The 17,887-nt window shown below is 59.0% G+C and overlaps 1 protein-coding gene across 1 annotated transcript in view; it reads left to right on the forward strand.

Annotated features, from left to right (window-relative positions):
• The first annotated feature begins 961 nt into the window (after window positions 1-961).
• CELSR1 (cadherin EGF LAG seven-pass G-type receptor 1) overlaps window positions 962-17,887 on the forward strand; it is a 152,063-nt gene continuing 135,137 nt past the window's right edge. The window contains exon 1 of the mRNA XM_079937142.1: window positions 962-4,976. Coding sequence (XP_079793268.1) covers window positions 1,379-4,976 — 3,598 coding nt within the window. The 5' untranslated portion in view covers window positions 962-1,378. The remainder of the gene's footprint in view (window positions 4,977-17,887) is intronic.

Here is a 17,887-nt window from a genome sequence, read left to right on the forward strand (position 1 = left end):
CCCCCAATCTGCGCCCCGCAGGAGGCGTTGGTGTGCATCTCAGTTCTAAAACTCCCTTCCCGGGCTGTTCCCCACAGGAGACGGCGTGCTGTCTTGGAGTTCTAAGTTCCCCCTCCCCTCGGTTCTCCGCTCCACGCCGCCTCCCGGCCCCGCGCTCGCGGCCGCCGCGCTGCGGCAGTAGCCGAGGGGCCCCGGGGCTGGACCGCGCGACCCCGAACGGAGCGCTCAGGCTGGTCGCACGCGCGGGAGACGAGCTCGCCTCCGCCGTCCCCAACTCCGCCATCCCCAGCTCCAATCCCAAGTGTCAACCCGGACTGTTTTTCTTTTCGATTAAAAGTTTCGTTTTAAACCCAGTGGGACCCGAATCCGGTTAGCTGCCTATAGAATTTCAAAGTCCAGGGAAGTTTTGTCGGGTAAAGCACTTTAGCCTCCGGCATTTTGCTGTAACTCTGTAAGCGCCCCCCAGCAGCCGCCGCGGGGAGACCCGACCTTCTCCACGGAACCTCCGCACCCTTCCCTCTCCCCTCCCGGGTCCAACCCGCGCGTAGGCCGGGGCGGCGGACTCCGCGGATCAGTGTTGCCGGGTTGGGGTGGGGGGCTTTCGCCGCGCCCAGCACCCGACGAGTGGAGCCACCGCCTCACTTGCAGTAGCCGCACCAGGCCCCCCAGCCCGCCTTTCCCGGCCCTGCTCCCTCGGCCCCGCCCACCAGGGAGGCAGGGAGGGGAGGCCGCCCGGGAGTGAACCCGGCCCCCCGCCCCCGTCACCGCTGCGCCCCCGCGTCTCCATAGCGATTCCCCCGGCGCGCACCTCCGGGCCGGCCCCCCGGCCCCCCGGCCCCCCGGTTTGAACAATACGCGGCGGGGCCGGGGGCGGGGCCGGGCCTGGCCAGGGGCGGGGAGAGCGCGGGCGCTGGGGGCGCGGGCCGAGCGCACCGCCCAGGCAGCAGCCGGCCGCCGGGGTCTGAGCAGCGCGGTGCGGCCCAGCCCGCTCCGGGAGCGCAGCCCTCGCCCCGCTCCGGGCCCGCCCTGCTTCCCACGCCGCCCGGCCGAGCCAGCGCGGGAGCCACCTGGAGCCACCTAGAGCCGCCGCCACCGCAGGTTGATGCGCGGCGCCCTCCCGGGACGCGCGGAGGAGCCATCTTGAAACCAACTTCGCAAACTTTCGCAAAGTGCTCTCGAAGTGGAAGCTGCGGGGGAGACCGGGAGCCCGGCCCCCGGTGTCCCCGCCAGGGCCCCCGGGGAGGCGGGGCGCGAGCCGCCCCGAGGGCCCGGCACAGGCCGCGCGGGAGCCGCCCCCCGGCCGCGCCGGGTGGATGCGGAGCCGCGCCGGGTGCATGGATTGTGCTCGGGCGCCCGGCTCGGGCTCGGGCTCCGGGCCATGGCGCCGCCGCCGCCGCCGCCGCCCGTGTTGCCTGCGCTGCTGCTCCTGGCTGCGGTCGCCGCCCTACCGGTGCTGGGGCTTCGAGCGGCCGCCTGGGAGTTGCGAGTGCCCGGCGGGGCCCGCGCCTTCGCCCTCGGGCCCGGCTGGACCTATGCGCTGGACGCGGCGCTCACGCCCCGAGCGCTGCGGGAGCTGCTGGACGTGAGCCGCGACGGGCGGCTGGCGGGGCGGCGGCGTGGGCCGGGCGCGGGGCTCCGGGGCTGCGCGCGCCTGGGGGGACGCCCGCTGCCGCTGCATGTCCGCCTGGCTGCCCGTAGCGCCCAGACGGCGCTGAGCCTCCGCTTGCGGGCACGCGCGCACGGTCCCGGTTGCAGCGCCCGGCCCCGGCGCGGGCGAGCTCCCGGCGCGGAGCTGCGCGCGCGGGCTGTGCTCACGGTGCCTGGCCCCGGCGCGGTGTTCTGCTTCCCGGGACCCGGCGGCGGCGGCGGGGCCACGCTGCACTCGGCGCTCGAGGCCCTGACCACTTTCCCCGCCTGCGGCTGCCCGCCGCGCGCCGGGTCCCGTTGCCCACGCCGCCCTGTCTGCCTGCCGCCTGGTGGCTCGGCCCGCCTGCGCCTGCTCTGTGCCCTGCGGCGCGCGGCCGGCACCATCCGGGTGGAGCTGGCGCTGGAGGCGGCCTCGGGGACACCCTCCCCATCGCTGTCGCCGCCAAGCCTGCCTCAGGTCGGGGCGGGGGCGGCGCGGCGGGCCCGGCGGGGCGCTGGCGGCAGCACTACCCCGCAGTTCCAGCTGCCCAGCTACCAGGTGTCGGTGCCTGAGAACGAGCCGGCGGGCACCGCGGTCATCGAGCTGCGCGCGCACGACCCGGACGAGGGCGAGGCGGGGCGCCTGAGCTACCAGATGGAGGCGCTGTTCGATGAGCGCTCCAATGGCTACTTCCTCATCGACTCCGACACGGGCTTGGTGAGCACCGCCCGCGCGCTGGACCGCGAGACCAAGGACACGCACGTACTCAAAGTGAGCGCTGTGGACCACGGCTCGCCTCGGCGCTCGGCCGCCACCTACCTCACCGTCACAGTCAGCGACACCAACGACCACAGTCCGGTCTTCGAGCAGTCTGAGTACCGCGAGCGAGTGCGCGAGAACCTGGAGGTGGGCTACGAGGTTCTGACCATCCGCGCTACCGACGGCGACGCGCCCTCCAACGCCAATATGCGCTACCGGCTGCTGGAGGGCGCGGGTGGTGTCTTCGAGATCGACGAGCGCTCGGGCGTAGTGCGCACCCGGGCCGTGGTGGACCGGGAGGAAGAGGCCTCCTACCAGCTGCTGGTGGAGGCCAACGACCAGGGCCGCAACCCGGGCCCGCTCAGTGCCACTGCCACCGTGCACATCGTGGTGGAGGACGAGAACGACAACTACCCCCAGTTCAGCGAGAAGCGCTATGTGGTCCAGGTGCCCGAGGACGTGGCGGTCAACACGCCCGTGCTGCGAGTGCAGGCCACAGATCGGGACCAGGGCCAGAACGCGGCCATACACTACAGCATCATCAGCGGGAACCTCAAGGGGCAGTTCTACCTGCATTCGCTGAGCGGCAGCCTGGATGTGATCAACCCCCTGGACTTCGAGGCCATCCGGGAGTACACGCTGCGCATCAAGGCCCAGGACGGGGGCCGGCCTCCACTCATCAACTCCTCGGGGCTGGTCTCGGTGCAGGTGCTGGACGTGAACGACAACGCCCCTATATTTGTGAGCAGCCCCTTTCAGGCAGCCGTGCTGGAGAACGTGCCTCTGGGCCACTCGGTTCTGCACATTCAGGCGGTGGACGCAGACGCGGGTGAGAACGCGCGTTTGCGCTACCGCCTGGTGGACACCGCCTCGGCCTCCGTGGGCAGTGGCGGTGCTGGGCCCCAAGACCCCGCTTCGGCCGCGGACTTCCCTTTCCACATCCACAACAGCTCGGGCTGGATCACCGTGTGTGCGGAGCTGGACCGTGAGGAATTGGAGCATTACAGCTTCGGGGTGGAGGCGGTGGACCACGGCTCGCCGCCCATGAGCTCCTCCGCCAGCGTGGCCATCACGGTGCTAGACGTAAATGACAACGACCCCATGTTCACGCAGCCCGTGTACGAGCTGCGTTTGAACGAGGACGCAGCCGTGGGGAGCAGCGTGCTGACCCTGCGGGCCCTCGACCGGGATGCTAACAGTGTGATCACCTACCAGCTCACCGGCGGCAACACGCGGAACCGCTTTGCGCTCAGCAGCCAGAGCGGCGGCGGCCTCATCACGCTGGCGCTGCCGCTGGACTACAAGCAGGAACGGCAGTACGTGCTGGCGGTAACCGCGTCAGACGGCATGCGCGCTCACACTGCGCAGGTCTTCATCAACGTCACCGACGCCAACACCCACCGGCCGGTCTTCCAGAGCTCGCACTACACCGTGAGCGTCAGCGAGGACCGGCCCGTGGGCACCTCCATCGCCACCATCAGCGCCACCGACGAGGACACCGGCGAGAACGCCCGCATCACCTACGTGCTGGAGGATCCCGTGCCGCAGTTCCGAATCGACCCCGACACCGGCACCATCTACACCGTGACAGAGCTGGACTACGAGAGCCAGGCCGCCTACACGCTGGGCATCACAGCTCGGGACAACGGTGTCCCTCAGAAGTCCGACACCACCTCCCTGGAGATCCTCGTCCTGGACGCCAATGACAACGTACCGCGGTTCCTGCGGGAATTTTACCAGGGCTCCGTCTTCGAGGATGCTCCCCCGTCAACCAGCGTCCTCCAGGTCTCGGCCACGGATCGGGACTCGGGCCCCAATGGCCGCCTGCTGTACACCTTCCAGGGCGGCGACGACGGCGATGGGGACTTCTACATTGAGCCCACATCTGGCGTGATCCGCACCCAGCGCCGGCTGGACCGGGAGAACGTGGCCGTGTATAATCTTCGTGCCCTGGCCGTGGACCGGGGTAGCCCGGTGCCCCTTAGCGCTTCCGTGGAAATCCAGGTGACCGTCTTGGACATTAACGACAACCCTCCGGTGTTTGAGAGGGACGAGCTGGAGCTGTTTGTGGAGGAGAACAGCCCGGTGGGGTCCGTGGTGGCGAGGATTCGAGCTAGTGACCCCGACGAAGGCCCCAACGCCCAGATCATGTACCAGATCGTGGAAGGCAACGTGCCTGAGGTCTTCCAGCTCGACCTGCTGAGTGGGGACCTGCGTGCCCTGGTCGAGCTGGACTTTGAAGCCCGGCGGGAGTATGTGCTCGTGGTGCAGGCCACGTCGGCCCCCCTGGTGAGCCGGGCCACGGTGCGCATCCGCCTCGTGGACCAGAACGACAACCCGCCGGTGCTGCCGGACTTCCAGATCCTCTTCAACAACTATGTCACCAATAAGTCCAACAGCTTCCCCACTGGTGTGATTGGCCGTATCCCGGCCCATGACCCTGACCTCTTGGACAGCCTCAACTACACCTTCCTGCAGGGCAACGAGCTCCAGCTGCTGCTGCTGGACCCCGCCTCGGGCGAGCTGCAGCTCAGCCCCGACCTGAACAACAACCGGCCTCTGGAGGCGCTCATGGAGGTGTCTGTTTCTGGTGAGTGGCCCTGGGGGCTCCGCGGGGCCACCTGGAGAGCTGCGGGGACCTGCCCCGAGCCCGCCCGGCTTGCCGGGGCGCAGTCAGGCAGGGCCCGGGTAGCTCTGGGGATTTGTGGCCTCCGGTTGGATGGTTGGATACCGCTAGCCCAGGACGTGCTCCTCAACCAGGCCGGGAGAGTGAGAGGGGCACCGCACTGCTGCCCTCAGCGTTTTTGCTGGGAGCAGGCCTGGGCTTTTTCAAGTTCAAGACCGGGGCTTCCTGGGCTTTTCTCAGAGGGTCTGGCTCCCGAGTTCTGCTGTGAAAACCTGGTCTCGGGGGTTATCTGAGCGTCTGGTTGGCTTGGTGATGCTATGTAGTCAGCCACATGCCTGTCTGGAAAGGTCAGAGGTCACCGTGCGCCCATGTGCCAGTTCGTTCTTGGGTGGGACCGTTGGAAATTGCCGGATGGGTCCTTGAGTCACCCTGCAAGACAGCTGGAGTTAGTTCCTTTCGTGTGTCTTTTCTGTCTCCTCCAGGTTTTAACAGTCGGGCTTAAGTGTGCTCACCTGTGTGGGAGCTCTTTGAAAGCGCAGCCTCGTTTGATCTTGGCTTCAGCTCCTGGACGTGGACTTGTAATTTGGTTGTTACTTAGAGGCCTGCCTGGGTTGGTGGTGGAGCCAGTGTGGGAACCCTGCTTGCCCGCTCTGGGCTGGAGGGAGGATGTCTCAGCTCAGCCAGCCAGACCCAGGCAGTCAGGGGTGGGTCCTCCACGCTGCTGACCTCCCTGTGTCAGGTGGAGCTGCGGGGCCAGAGAGGGGGACAAACAGGAGGGCACGGAAGAGAGAGAGAAGGATTTGGCCGGGCCAGGGGGTGGATTGGGGAACAGTAAAGAGACCCTCAGTGACTCCTGCAGGCAGGTGACCTTAATTAGGAGAGCAAACTATCACCAAGAAAGGTTAGGATCTGTGGGTTGAGTCAATGTTTCAGATGAATTGTTTAAACAATAAATTATTACAATACAGCATACCCATGGGAGCCCTGGAAGAATTAAAAAGTTAATTTTCTGATTTATTTTGTTTCCGCATTTGGCTGTAATTCTTTATTTACTAAGGATTGGGTAGCAAAGAGTTTCCAGTTTGCTTATAAAATCTGGAACGTACAGGTCCAGTTTTGAGGCCATGGGATACTGCAACATTGATGTTGTCAGCCCAGTCTGTCTGTAGGTGAATATTGCGGCTTTTGTGAAGTTGTGAATGTGTGTAGAGAATACGGATAGGCCTTTAAGGAGAGTTGTCAACCAGGGTTGTGGGTTTTCCGAGCAGCAACAATTTTGAAAAAAGGTCTCTTTCATAAATTTCCATTTGCATTTTCTCTTTCTTTATCCCCCGTACTGCTTTACCTGCTAGATAAAGCAGAGTGGATGGAAAATTTAGCCTATATAAAAATGACTTGGGGGGGTACTTCCCTGGTGGTGCAGTGGTTAAGAATCCACCTGCCAGTGCAGGGGACACGGGTTTGATCCCTGGTCCGGGAAGATCCCACATGCCACGGAGCAACTAAACCTGTGTACCTCAACTACTGAGCCTGCGCTCTAGAGCCCGTGAGCCACTACTGCTGAGCCCGAGAGTCACAACTGCTGAGCCCGAGCGCCTAGAGCCCATGCTTTGCAACAAGAGAAGCCCCTGCTTGCCTCAACTAGAGAAAGCCTGCGCGCAGCAACGAAGACCTAACGCAGCCAAAAAAAAAAAAAAAAAAAAAAAAAAGACTTGGCAACATCATAGGGTTTTGAATTTACAGGGGCTATGGTGCTCTAGCGGGAATGGGTGCATGCCGGGAGCAGGGATGTTTTGTGTGTCTGAAACATCAGGAATGTGGCCTCCCCTATGATAGCTGGATAAAGGGTTTAAGATGGATTTTGTTCAAAAGAGGTTAGTTACTGAGGGCCATCTTGCCTACCGGGTGGAACCACAGCCAGGACCACAGTTGAAGGTGGGTTGGGTGTTCCATTCTATGATGTCATTGTCCCAGTGATCCAGTTTGGGCTTCCAGTCCTTGTGACGTACCCTCGTGTCAGTCAGGCACTGGGGCCTCATGTCCACCCTCCCAGGTGGTGATGATCACCTTGTAATGGGTTCTGCCTGGATATCAAGCAGTTTTGTAAACTCTTTTACCTACACCATCACTTATTCCTCTGGTACCTGGGAAGTGAGTGGCATTAGGTGGCTGCCCATTACACAGATGAAGAGACTGAGGCTCAGAGGTGTTACGTCACTTCCTCAGGGTCACATAGCCAGCAAGCAGAGGCACCAGGCGTCCACCCAGATCTAAGCAAGACAAGCTGGCTCTTCACACTCCCCTCTTACCTGAGAGAAGAGTTTTGTTTTTGTTTTTGTTTTTTTGCGGTACGCGGGCCTCTCACTGTTGTGGCCTCTCCCGCTGCAGAGCACAGGCTCCGGATGCGCAGGCCCAGCGGCCATGGCTCACGGGCCCAGCCGCTCCGCGGCATATGGGATCTTCCCGGACCGGGGCACAAACCCATGTTCCCTGCATCGGCAGGTGGACTCTCAACCACTGCGCCACCAGGGAAGCCCTGTTTTGGTTTTTTTATTTAAATTGTATTTCATTTTAGTTACTTCTTTAAAATATAAATTTATTTATTTATTTTTGGCTGTGTTGGGTCTTCGTTACTGCACGCGGGCTTTCTCTAGCTTTGGTGAGCAGGGGCTACTCTTCGTTGCGGTGCACGGGCTTCTCATTGCAGTGGCTTCCCTTGTTGCAGAGCGCGGGCTCTAGGTGCGCAGGCTTCACTAGTTCTGGCATGTGGGCTCAGTAGTTGTGGTGCACGGGCCCAGCTGCTCCGCGGCATGTGGGATCTTCCCGGGCCAGGGATTGAACCTGTGTCCCCTGGCAGGCAGATTCTTAACGACTGCGCCACCGGAAGAGAAAAGTTTTGAGGAATTAGTTGCTAAGCTGAATTGTTTCAGGGCCGAATCCTTGCCCTGGTTTAAGTAGGCGCCTTGGGGTCCTATACAACTCTCTGACCATCTGACGACTATTTAATGGTTCAAAGAAAAAAATATTGTAAACTATGAAACTATAAAATATGTAATTCCGAACAGCAAAGCAAAAAGGTCAGCCTTTGAATTAACCAGACTTGGATTCTTAGGTTTTTTAAAAGAAACAATGGGGAAAGCTGTGGTTTCAAACTCACAAGCTATTTTCAGTGAAGTGTGATTGGCTTCCCCGGGTTTACAGCCATACCCTGTGGCCTCTAGCGCATTATTACCGCCCTCGAGGTGCTGGAAAGCAGAGCCCATGGGTCTTCCCTAGTGGCGCAGTGGTTAAGAATCCTCCTGCCAATGTAGGGGACGTGGATTCGAGCCCTAGTCCAGGAAGATCCCACATGCCGCAGAGCAACTAAGCCTGTGCGCCACAACTACTGAGCCTGCGCTCTACCGCCCGTGAGCCACAACTACAGAGCCGGTGTGCCACAACTACTGAAGCCCGTGCGTCTAGAGCCTGTGCTCTGCATCAAGAGAAGTGACCACAATGAGAAGCCCGCACACCGCAAAGAAGAGTAGCCCCCGCTCGCCACAACTAGAGAAAGCCCGCGCGCAGCAACAAAGACACGACGCAACCAAAAATAAATAACTAAATAACTAAATAAAAAGAAGAGCCCAGCTGTCCACTAGGTTTTGTGGAAGCCGTGCCAGGAAGGGCTGGGTGCCTCCAGAAGTGGAGCCGCTGGGAAGGTGCACAGGATTGCGGGGACCGGGGCGGGGGTGGTGGGGTATGTGGTACCCAAGATGGACATGCTTGGGAGGAGGGCAGCTCCTTTTGCCTGGATGGGGGCGTTAGTACAATCATTGGACTGGGAGCAGATAGTGTTGATGGTTTTATGTAGCCCACCAAGGACAAAACCCTGAACATTTTCTGAATTCTGAGTATAGTCACGTTCAAATTGCTCCCGTTTTTAGATAACAGCCAGTGATACGTGGTGTTTGTTTTATATGTGACAGTTTTTTTAAAAAAAATTTTTAAATTTATTTCTGGTTGTATTGGGTCTTCGTTGCTGCGCACGGGCTTTTCTCTAGTTGTGTCGAGCGGGGACGACTCTTCGTTGTGGTGTGTGGGCTTCTCCTTGCGGTGGCTTCTCTTGTTGCCGAGCACAGACTCTAGGTGCACGGGCTTCAGTAGTTGTGACACGTAGGCTCGGTAGTTGTGGCTCACGGGCTCTAGAGTGCAGGCACAGTAGTTGTGGCTCACGGGTTTAGTTGCTCCGGGGCATGTGGGATCTTCCCAGACCAGGGCTCGAACCTGTGTCCCCTGCATTGGCGGGCGGATTCTTAACCACTGCACCACCAGGGAAGTCCCTACACGTGACAGTTTTTGAATGAGATTTAAAATTCTACGATAGGGGCTTTTGTACTCTGAATGTTTATAAGAGCCGTGTTTGCATTTTAGAAAGCAGCGTGGCTAATAACCCGACGGGACTGTCACATGTGGAGTCCCTTAGGTAGTTTTTCTAGATGTTGGTCATTTAGTAACACGGGCCTTTTAAATTCGACTTGAACGTGTGTGTCCCTGTGGGTGTCCAGCCGTGAGCTGCACATCATGGAACGCGGCATTTGGTGGAAAATGACCTCGTGCTTGTGGGCATGTGGGCCAGTGGGAGTGGGAAAAGTAGCATTTTGCGGGGTAAAAATGATTGGGCCATGAGTCATTCAGACGTGTCAGAAAATACTGGAAGTCGTGAAATAACAAGATTGAATAACCTTTATCCGTTTACTCTGGTGGGGACTCAATGGGATAACGCCGTCCAGGCTTGATAAAGTTTTAAAAAGTGTTTGCCGAGTTAAATACAGGATATCGTAGGGACTGTGATGGCCAACGAGGAAGCAGGGACGTGGGCATCGTACCAGGCAGCGTCTGGAGGCAAGCGTTATGCTTCTTTGCTGAATCTTACCCTGTGGAAAAGGGTCAGACCAGCTTAAACCACGTCAGTCGTCGAGCTGGATTCTCCAGTAACATAACTTACCCCGGAAGAGTTAGGTACTTTGGGAAGCTAGTTAACTGTCTCAGCGCTTTAGTATCTGGAGGTAGTCACTTGGTAATATACTTTCAGAAACACTGGCTCAGAAACAAGGGAGTGTTTATTTGTTTATCGAGCGCCTACTCTGTGCCAGGCCTACCGTGTCCCAGGCCCTGGAGAGGGAGGTTGGGTGGGGACAGTCGATAAACAGGGAAGTGAATTCAAGGGGAGCGTGGGCTGGGGACTCCCCTGTGCCAAGGTGAGTGTGATATGCCTTCCCGCCAGCTGAATCCCCTCCCCCGCAGCTGAGCTGCTGAGGGGGATGGGTGGATGGAGGGGATTTGGGAGGTTAGATGGTGAGATGTGGAGGTGAGGGTGGAGTTGATCAGCCCACGCGCTCCTCGTGCTAGGACCCTCCCCCACTACCCCCGCACCCCGACCCTGTGCTACCTGTCTGCTCCTGCAGCAGCCTCAGCGGTGGAAGGTATCGTCTCATCGAGGAGCAGACCAGGGCCCCCAGAGGCTCGACCCCGCATCCAGGGCGCCCGGCTTGTGGTGGCAGCTTTGGGATTTGAACCCGGGATGGCGGCTCTCAGGCTGTTCTTTTGGGAACATGCAGATGAACATGGGGTGAGGATGTGCGTGCACCAGGGGAGGACCCTGAGGCCACTTTGGACCCCGTGCAGCTGGGCACCTTTGACCTTGTCGTGAAGACGGTTGGACGTACGGGTCTGGGCAGGCGAGACCAGCTGGGGCCACAGCCAGAGGTGGTGAGCGTGGCCCCGGGGGTGACAGAGAGGACCATCATGGCCGCAGGGGTGGAGGGCACTCGGGCAGAGGACCCCTGTGATGGGGACATGGGTCAGGTGCAGCCTGGGGGGGCCCAGGCAGGCTGGACCTGCATGAGAGCTGGAGCTGGAATAGCCACCCGCAGGAGGACAAAACCAAGGGTCCGAGGCCCTGGAGGCTGAGGGAGTGTGAGGGCCTGAAGGGGGTCACCAGTGTTCAGGGAGCCTCAGGACAGAGGTGTGACTTGGGTTAGCCAAGGGGAGGTCCTTGATGGTCTCCATGAGAGCCGGGGTGTTGTGGGGCTTGAGGAGCAGAGGACTGAGTGGCCGGGTGTGGGGGAAGCTCAGAGGGAAGGTGGGATGGCCATGGGGACCCAGGCAGAGTTGACCGTCAAGAGGGGTTGACCAGTTAACGTGCACAGCCGTCCTGGCCCGTCCTGCAACGCTGCTGCTTGCGCAGGTGTTCATCTGTCCCAGGCGCTGGCACCTTTGGGGGCACTGGACTGGGGGGATAGGCCTCAGTGGCAGTCAAGGGCCTGCCGTGGCCCAGCTGAGTGTCGATGAGGCTGCAGGAGTCGGGGCGGGGACGGCAGCGTCCGCTTCTCTTTGAGTCACGGGACCCCTGATGCGGGAACAGGAGTGCGGGGCGGGGGATGGGCAGGGGCTGAAGGCCACAGGTGACCTGACTCACAAGGACCCAGCTTTCCCCATCTCAGCACTGCCTACCTGGTGACATGAGGTCTCCATCTGTCCCCACGTGCCAATGAGGGCGACAGAGAGACTGTTTTTTTTAAATCCGGGAAACGTTGCAGCCACATGAGCACTTCGGAAGGAGGGGTGGCACTGATATCATACCTGGAGAAGTGACTGGTGTTGGTGATGCCACGAGTCTGTCCAGAACCTGGTGTCACTGTTGAAAGTCCACTTTGGTGTGGGCTGCTGCACGCACCTGCCCATTTGGACACCTGAGAGCAGAAACCCGTTAAGGAACCGGGTGGGTGGGAGGATGGGTGCCGGGGCCCTGGTAGCAGAGTCTGTGCCCCCCGGGGCGTGTAGTCTGGCTGGGCGTGTAGTCTGGCTGGGCACTTGCATGCAGACAGAAGTAGATTTTATCAAGGGGGGCAGAGAGTGCGGAAAATATTCTGAAGATTGGCTTGATTCTTTTCAACTCACAGCCTTGGGGGAAAATAGTTTTCGGTTTTTTCTTCTTCTCTCACCTGAGCACGTAGGTTCTTATCAAAGCCCTTCTTGGATATTGGGTGGAGGAGGGATAATAAATAACCGTCTTCCTTTCTGCATGTTTGTTTTGGAAGGGTAACCGGGGTAACTCGGGTTAGGGACCCAGGTTGTGGTGGACAGAGGGAAGTAGCCTTTTGTTCTTGGGGACAACGGGCCCCCCTCTGCTTTGCCCTGTAGGCCTGAGGCTCGGCACACAGTAGGTGCTCAGCAAATCTGTGGATAATTTATGGAATGATCCAGAGGGGTCCGGGGGGAGGGGCCACGTGCCAAGGCCAAGGGCTCCTCTTCTGCCTTCACTTAGAGGACAGATGCGGCGGGGAGGGGGCCTGTGCAGAGGACAGGCCACTCTCAGTTCCTTCCATGCTTGGCTGGGGGCTTGGCACCGGGTGGAAGGAATGGGCTGTTTTCAGGAAGACTCCAATGGCTGAGTTCTGCTTTTGCTTCAGGTAAGAACTTGCGGCTACCTGGCTCATCACCTTTTTGGGCGTGAACATTCCGAAGCTGGGAAAAGCCCAACAGGAGACTTTATCATTTTCATCACTCTGTTGAGTGTCTCTTGATGTCCTGGATAAAGGCCATGGTTTTTTCTTAAACACACAGACACGCACGTGTACACATATACACAGGTACACATGTACGCATGTCTACACGCGAACAGACCCACACGTGGTTTAAACAACTACTTTAAAGGCAAACTATGTTACAATAACCTTGCCTTCCACCCACCGCACTACTGGGTTTTTTTTTGTTGTTGTTGTTTTTTGCGGTACGCGGGCCCCTCACTGTTGTGGCCTCTCCCGTTGCGGAGCACAGGCTCCGGACTCGCAGGCTCAGCAGCCATGGCTCACGGGCCCAGCCGCTCCGCGGCATGTGGGATCTTCCCGGACCGGGGTTCAACCGGGGCACGAACCCGTGTCCCCTGCATCGGCAGGCGGACTCCCAACCACTGCGCCACCAGGGAAGCCCCTGCGCTACTGGGTTTTAACCTTTGCCGTCGTGGTGGAGGGCATGTGGGCCCACACAGGGGGTCCCTCGGAGCTGGGGGCCTTGTGCAGGGGTTTGGGAACGCACGGAGGGTGGGGGGCCCCGTGGAAGGGGCATCGTGCTAGCCCTTGGCCGGCGGACGCCGCCATGTCAGGTCCTCAGCGCCTGGCAGGGCGGCAGCTGAGGCTGCAGGGAGTGGCCTTGTGGGCACCTTTCCACGTGCTTTTCCGTTGGAGCTGCCGGTGCAGGTGAACTGCAGGTGAGCAGGTGAGCTGGTGTCCTTTCTCCATGAATCTTGGGGGCGAGGTGACAGTGCCTCCGTTTTCTAGGCAGGAACCTGAGATGGGCTGCCCCGCCCCTCACCTGTCGTCACGTTTCCTGAAAGGGTGGACACTTCCGGGTCCCCGAATGCCTTGTGCTGTCTCTGGGGAGCTGGGGGGTTATGGCCCCCCTCCCTAACCGCTCCCCTCCCTGGCCGGGCCCCCCTCCTCCTCTTTGCTGTGGCTTCACGGTCCGGGGTCAGTGCCTGGCCCTCGAGGACCAGGCGGCCCACGGTGCAGGAGGCTGGCCTCAGAGCCGGACGGGGCACCTGGGCTGGTCACGTGAGAGCACGGCCACCACGCTGTTCCGGCTTGTGTGCTTGGGCTCTGCCTGCATCATCTCTCTGGGGTCTCAGAGAACCCTCATTTCGCAGCGGAGAGACTGAGGCCGGTGAGCTGGTGGTGGGGAGGGCCGGGCCCAGACCCTGGTGTCTGAGCGCTCTAACTACTGTGGTGACCACCCCCTTCAATCCCCACCTTCGGCCAATGGCTGAGCCCTGGAAGGGGGAGCCCAGGTTTGGGGGTTCTGAGGATGGAAGCTTGGTGCGAGTGACCACATTGCCCAGAACAGGAGGGCTGAGGGCCGTGTGTGCGTCAGGCCTGATTCCACGGGAGCATTCGGCCCTTCCCCCCTCCCTCGGATGAGCAGGGTGGGGAAGCAGGGGGTCCTGGGGAGCTGTGCCCAAGTCTCTATGGGGTCTTCTGTGGTGGAGCTGTGTCACAGGAAAGTGTGGAGTGCAGGACCGGTGTGCACCAGCTGCAGGGAGGAGCCAGAGCCAGTGCAGGGGTCAGAGCCACAGGCAGGGGAGGTGGGCACGGATGAGCCCACACAGAGCAGCTGTCTGATGTGCCCTCGGGGCGCCTTCCGGCTCCAGGAGCACAGATTCAGGGAGCCTCCTGCCAGCCTTACCTCTTTCCCTCCCACTTTCCCTCCATCTGTCAATCAAGAGTTTTCTCTCATTTCTTATAACCTGTCTTTACTGCTGGGTCTGTAGCTTTCTTAGCTTTTTAGGATTTTCAAAATACCCGCTCTAAATTATACTTCATTAAGGTAAACTAACAGCAAGTAGTGTAAGTCAAGTCATATGCTCTGTAAGCATTTGGAGATAAGAGCTTTCTTGCCAGGCAATATACTTTTATCAGTGAGTTGGTTTTTTTTTTTTTGGCCGCTCCTTGTGGCTGGCAGGATCTTAGTTCCCTGACCAGGTATCAGACCCTTGCCCCTCGTGGTGGAAGCGCAGAGTCCTAACCACTGGACCACCAGGGAGGTCCCTGTGAGTTGATTGTTGCAGGACCGTTTCCACAGCGTGAAGTAGTTCAGCTTCTGTGCAGCCCTGCGTTGGAAAAGGCCAAGTGCGGCCACCCTCCCAGCAGCCGTCCTTCTGTGTTGTGACCCATCTCCAGTATTGGGGGGAGCATGAGGGAGGTTCCACTGGCGAGGAAGCCCGGGTGGCATGCCCTCGTGCTGATTGCTGACACTGGTCCGGATGGCCCTCTCTGGGCCTTGGTGCCCCATGGGGGTGGGGGTGGGGTCATTGCCCAGGACCCTCCTCTCGACTCCTACCCTGTATCGTTCTGTAAGTGAAGGGTCCAGCCTGGGCTGTGAGTTGGGAAACCTCTTTCTTGCCATGTACCGTGCAGGTGCTGAGAAATGATCACGTTTAAAAGCTGTTACGAAATACTTTCATATCCAGTATCTGATAAGGGAATATTATCCAGAACATGTAAAGAACTCCTGCAACTCAACAGCAGAGAAACAACCAACCAGATTACACAACGGGCAAAGGACATGATAGACATTTCTCCCAAGAAGAGAGCCGGATGGTCCAAAGGCAAAAGATGCTCACCACCACTGATCACCAGGAAAACGCACATCAGAGCCATGGTGGGACACCACCTCAGACCTTTAGGATGGCCGTTATGAAGACAAAGCAAAGCAGAAAGTAGCAGGCGTTGGCAAGGGTGTGGAGGAATCGGAGCCCTTGTGCCCTATTGGGAATGTGAAATGGTGCAGCTGCTGTGGAAAACAGTGGGGTGGTTCCTCAGAAAGTTAAACATAGAATTGCCACAGGACCCAGGAATTCCGCTTCTGGACATACACCCAAAAGAAGTCAAAGCAGGGACTTAAACAGGTATTTGCACCCCCGCGTTCATAGCAGCACGATTCACGGTAGCCAAAGGTGGAAGCAACCCAGGTGTCCACTGAGGGATGAACAGATGAGCAGAAGTGGTCTCCACGTACCACGGAATATTATTCAGCCTTAAGAAGGAAGGAATTTCTGACACAGGCTACCACGTGGATGGACCTTGAGAACATTGTGCTCATTGAAATAAGCCGGACACAGGAGGACGAATATCGTAGGATTAGTTGAGGTTGCTGGGGTAGTCACATTCGTAGAGATAGAAAGTAGAATGGACGTTACCAGGGCTGGGGAAGAGGGAATTGGGGGGGGGTGTTTGTTGGATGGGTATAAAGTTTCAGTTTTGCTGGCTGAAAAGAGCCGTGGAGATGGCTGGGGCGTGATGGTGGCAGAGTAACGTATTTAATGCCGCTGAGCTGTACACTTACAAATGACTACGGTGTTAAACTTGACGTGCATTTTACCACAGTTAAGAAAAGGCCAACAAAGCAAAACTGTTCCGGCCACTCAGGTGCTGGACAAGTGGAAGCAGGTGCCTTTGCCTTGTGGTTCCCCCCACCCCCACCCCGAGACCTGCGCCCTGATCCCTTTTGTCTTGTCCTGGGTTGTGATGGCCCCTTCTGCAGAGCCCGGGTGTCTCATTCTTTGTGTTTCTGAGTTCAGCCTGTGGCTTGACATCGTTCACAGCAAAAGGGGCAGATACGTTAATATAAATTTGGGGTCTGGTACGTGAGTAAAATCTGTTTGGTGTTTAACTGTATGTTAGAAGCCGCAAAGATGAATATGTACCTTACCTTTAAGGCCCAGGATGAGAAGAAGGGTCCCTGGGTGCCCGGTGTCCCCAGCTGCATGGGAGGAGGCCAGCGGAGGGGCGGGGACACTGCTGCCCCTCCCGCGTGCGGGTCAGGTTCTGCTGTCCCCAGCCTCACCCTGTCATTTGGCACCTCCCCCCATCAGGACCGAGTCCCGGGTACAGTACGGCTTGGCACGTGTGCCGGTCCAGGCGTATTTTTGTTGGCATTTTGACACATGTAAGCAATTAGGTGTGATCTTTCCTTCTGTATTTTTATTGAGGCGACATTCACGTAACATAAGCCATTTCTAAGTGGACAATGCAGTGGCATTCACAGTGATGTGCAGCCACCACCTGTCTCTTTCTAAACGGTTTGTCACCTCCAGAGGACACCCCATACCCATTAGGGTCGCTCCCCCTCCCCTCCCCTCCCAGCCCCTGGGAAGCCCTTGCCCCTCCAAGGTCTGGGCCGGGGCAGAGATGCTGGCGGCGTCTTGGGGTTGCTCTGGGCCGTTCTGTGTGAGGTTCCCCACTGGGCGCTTCTGCTGCCTCGTGGTTCCCTCTGGAGCTCTGCCTGGGCTGCACACAGAGGATGTGAGTTGTGGGTTCCTTACCCCGCCCAGCGCTCTCTCTCTGCACCTTCTGTAAAGTTCTGCATCATGTACAGACTTTTACAGGCTGCATCCTGGGCTCAGATCAAGCCTCCTAAGAGGCCAAGGGACTTGTGATTGGCTGGATGTTAGGTTGAGTGAGAGGGTCGACCGATTCTTTTTTTTTTTTTTTTTTTTTGCCATACGCGGACCTCTCACTGCTGTGGCCTCTCCCGTTGCGGAGCACAGGCTCCGGACGCGCAGGCCCAGCGGCCATGGCTCACGGGCCTAGCCGCTCTGCGGCATGTGGGATCCTCCCGGACCGGGGCACGAACCCGCGTCCCCCGCATCGGCAGGCGGACTCTCAACCACTGCGCCACCAGGGAAGCCCTCGGCCGATTCTGTTAGGACCAGTCCTTCAAGGTTACAGACCTGCTGCGTCAGCTTCGGGGGCTGCTGTATCTGGTGCCTTCCAACAGAGGACATTTATTCTCTCACGGTCCGGAGGCCACAGGTCCGAGAAATCAAGGTATCGGCAGGCGCTCCCTCTGAAGCTGGAGGGCTTCCTGCCTCTTCCGGGGGTTGCCAGGACCCTCGGGCTGCAGCTGCATCACCCTGGCCTGCTTGCCTCGGTTATCACCTGGCCCCTCCCTGCGTGTCTCGACATCTTCTCCTGGCTCATAAGAACTCGTGTCGTACTGAGTTTTGTTTTTTGGCCGCGCTGTGTGGCACGCAGGATCTTAGTTCCCCGACCAGGGCTTAAACCCGAGCGCCCCCCATAGTGGAAACGCAGAGTCCTAACCACTGGACTGCCAGGGAAGTCCCTCCAGTCCTATTGAGTTGAGGGCCCATTCCACTCCTCTACGACTTCATCTTAATTTATATCTTTATCACATCCACAGAGACCCTACTTCCAAATCAGGTCACGTTCACAGGTACCGGCGTTTGGGACTTGGGTGTATCTTTTTGGGGGACACGATTCAACCCACTATAGCACCTGCCTGCGTGCTCGGGCACATAACTGATTTCTTTCTGTTAAATC

Source organism: Stenella coeruleoalba (genome assembly GCF_951394435.1).
Source record: "Stenella coeruleoalba genome assembly, chromosome: 11".
Lineage (NCBI taxonomy): Eukaryota > Metazoa > Chordata > Mammalia > Artiodactyla > Delphinidae > Stenella > Stenella coeruleoalba.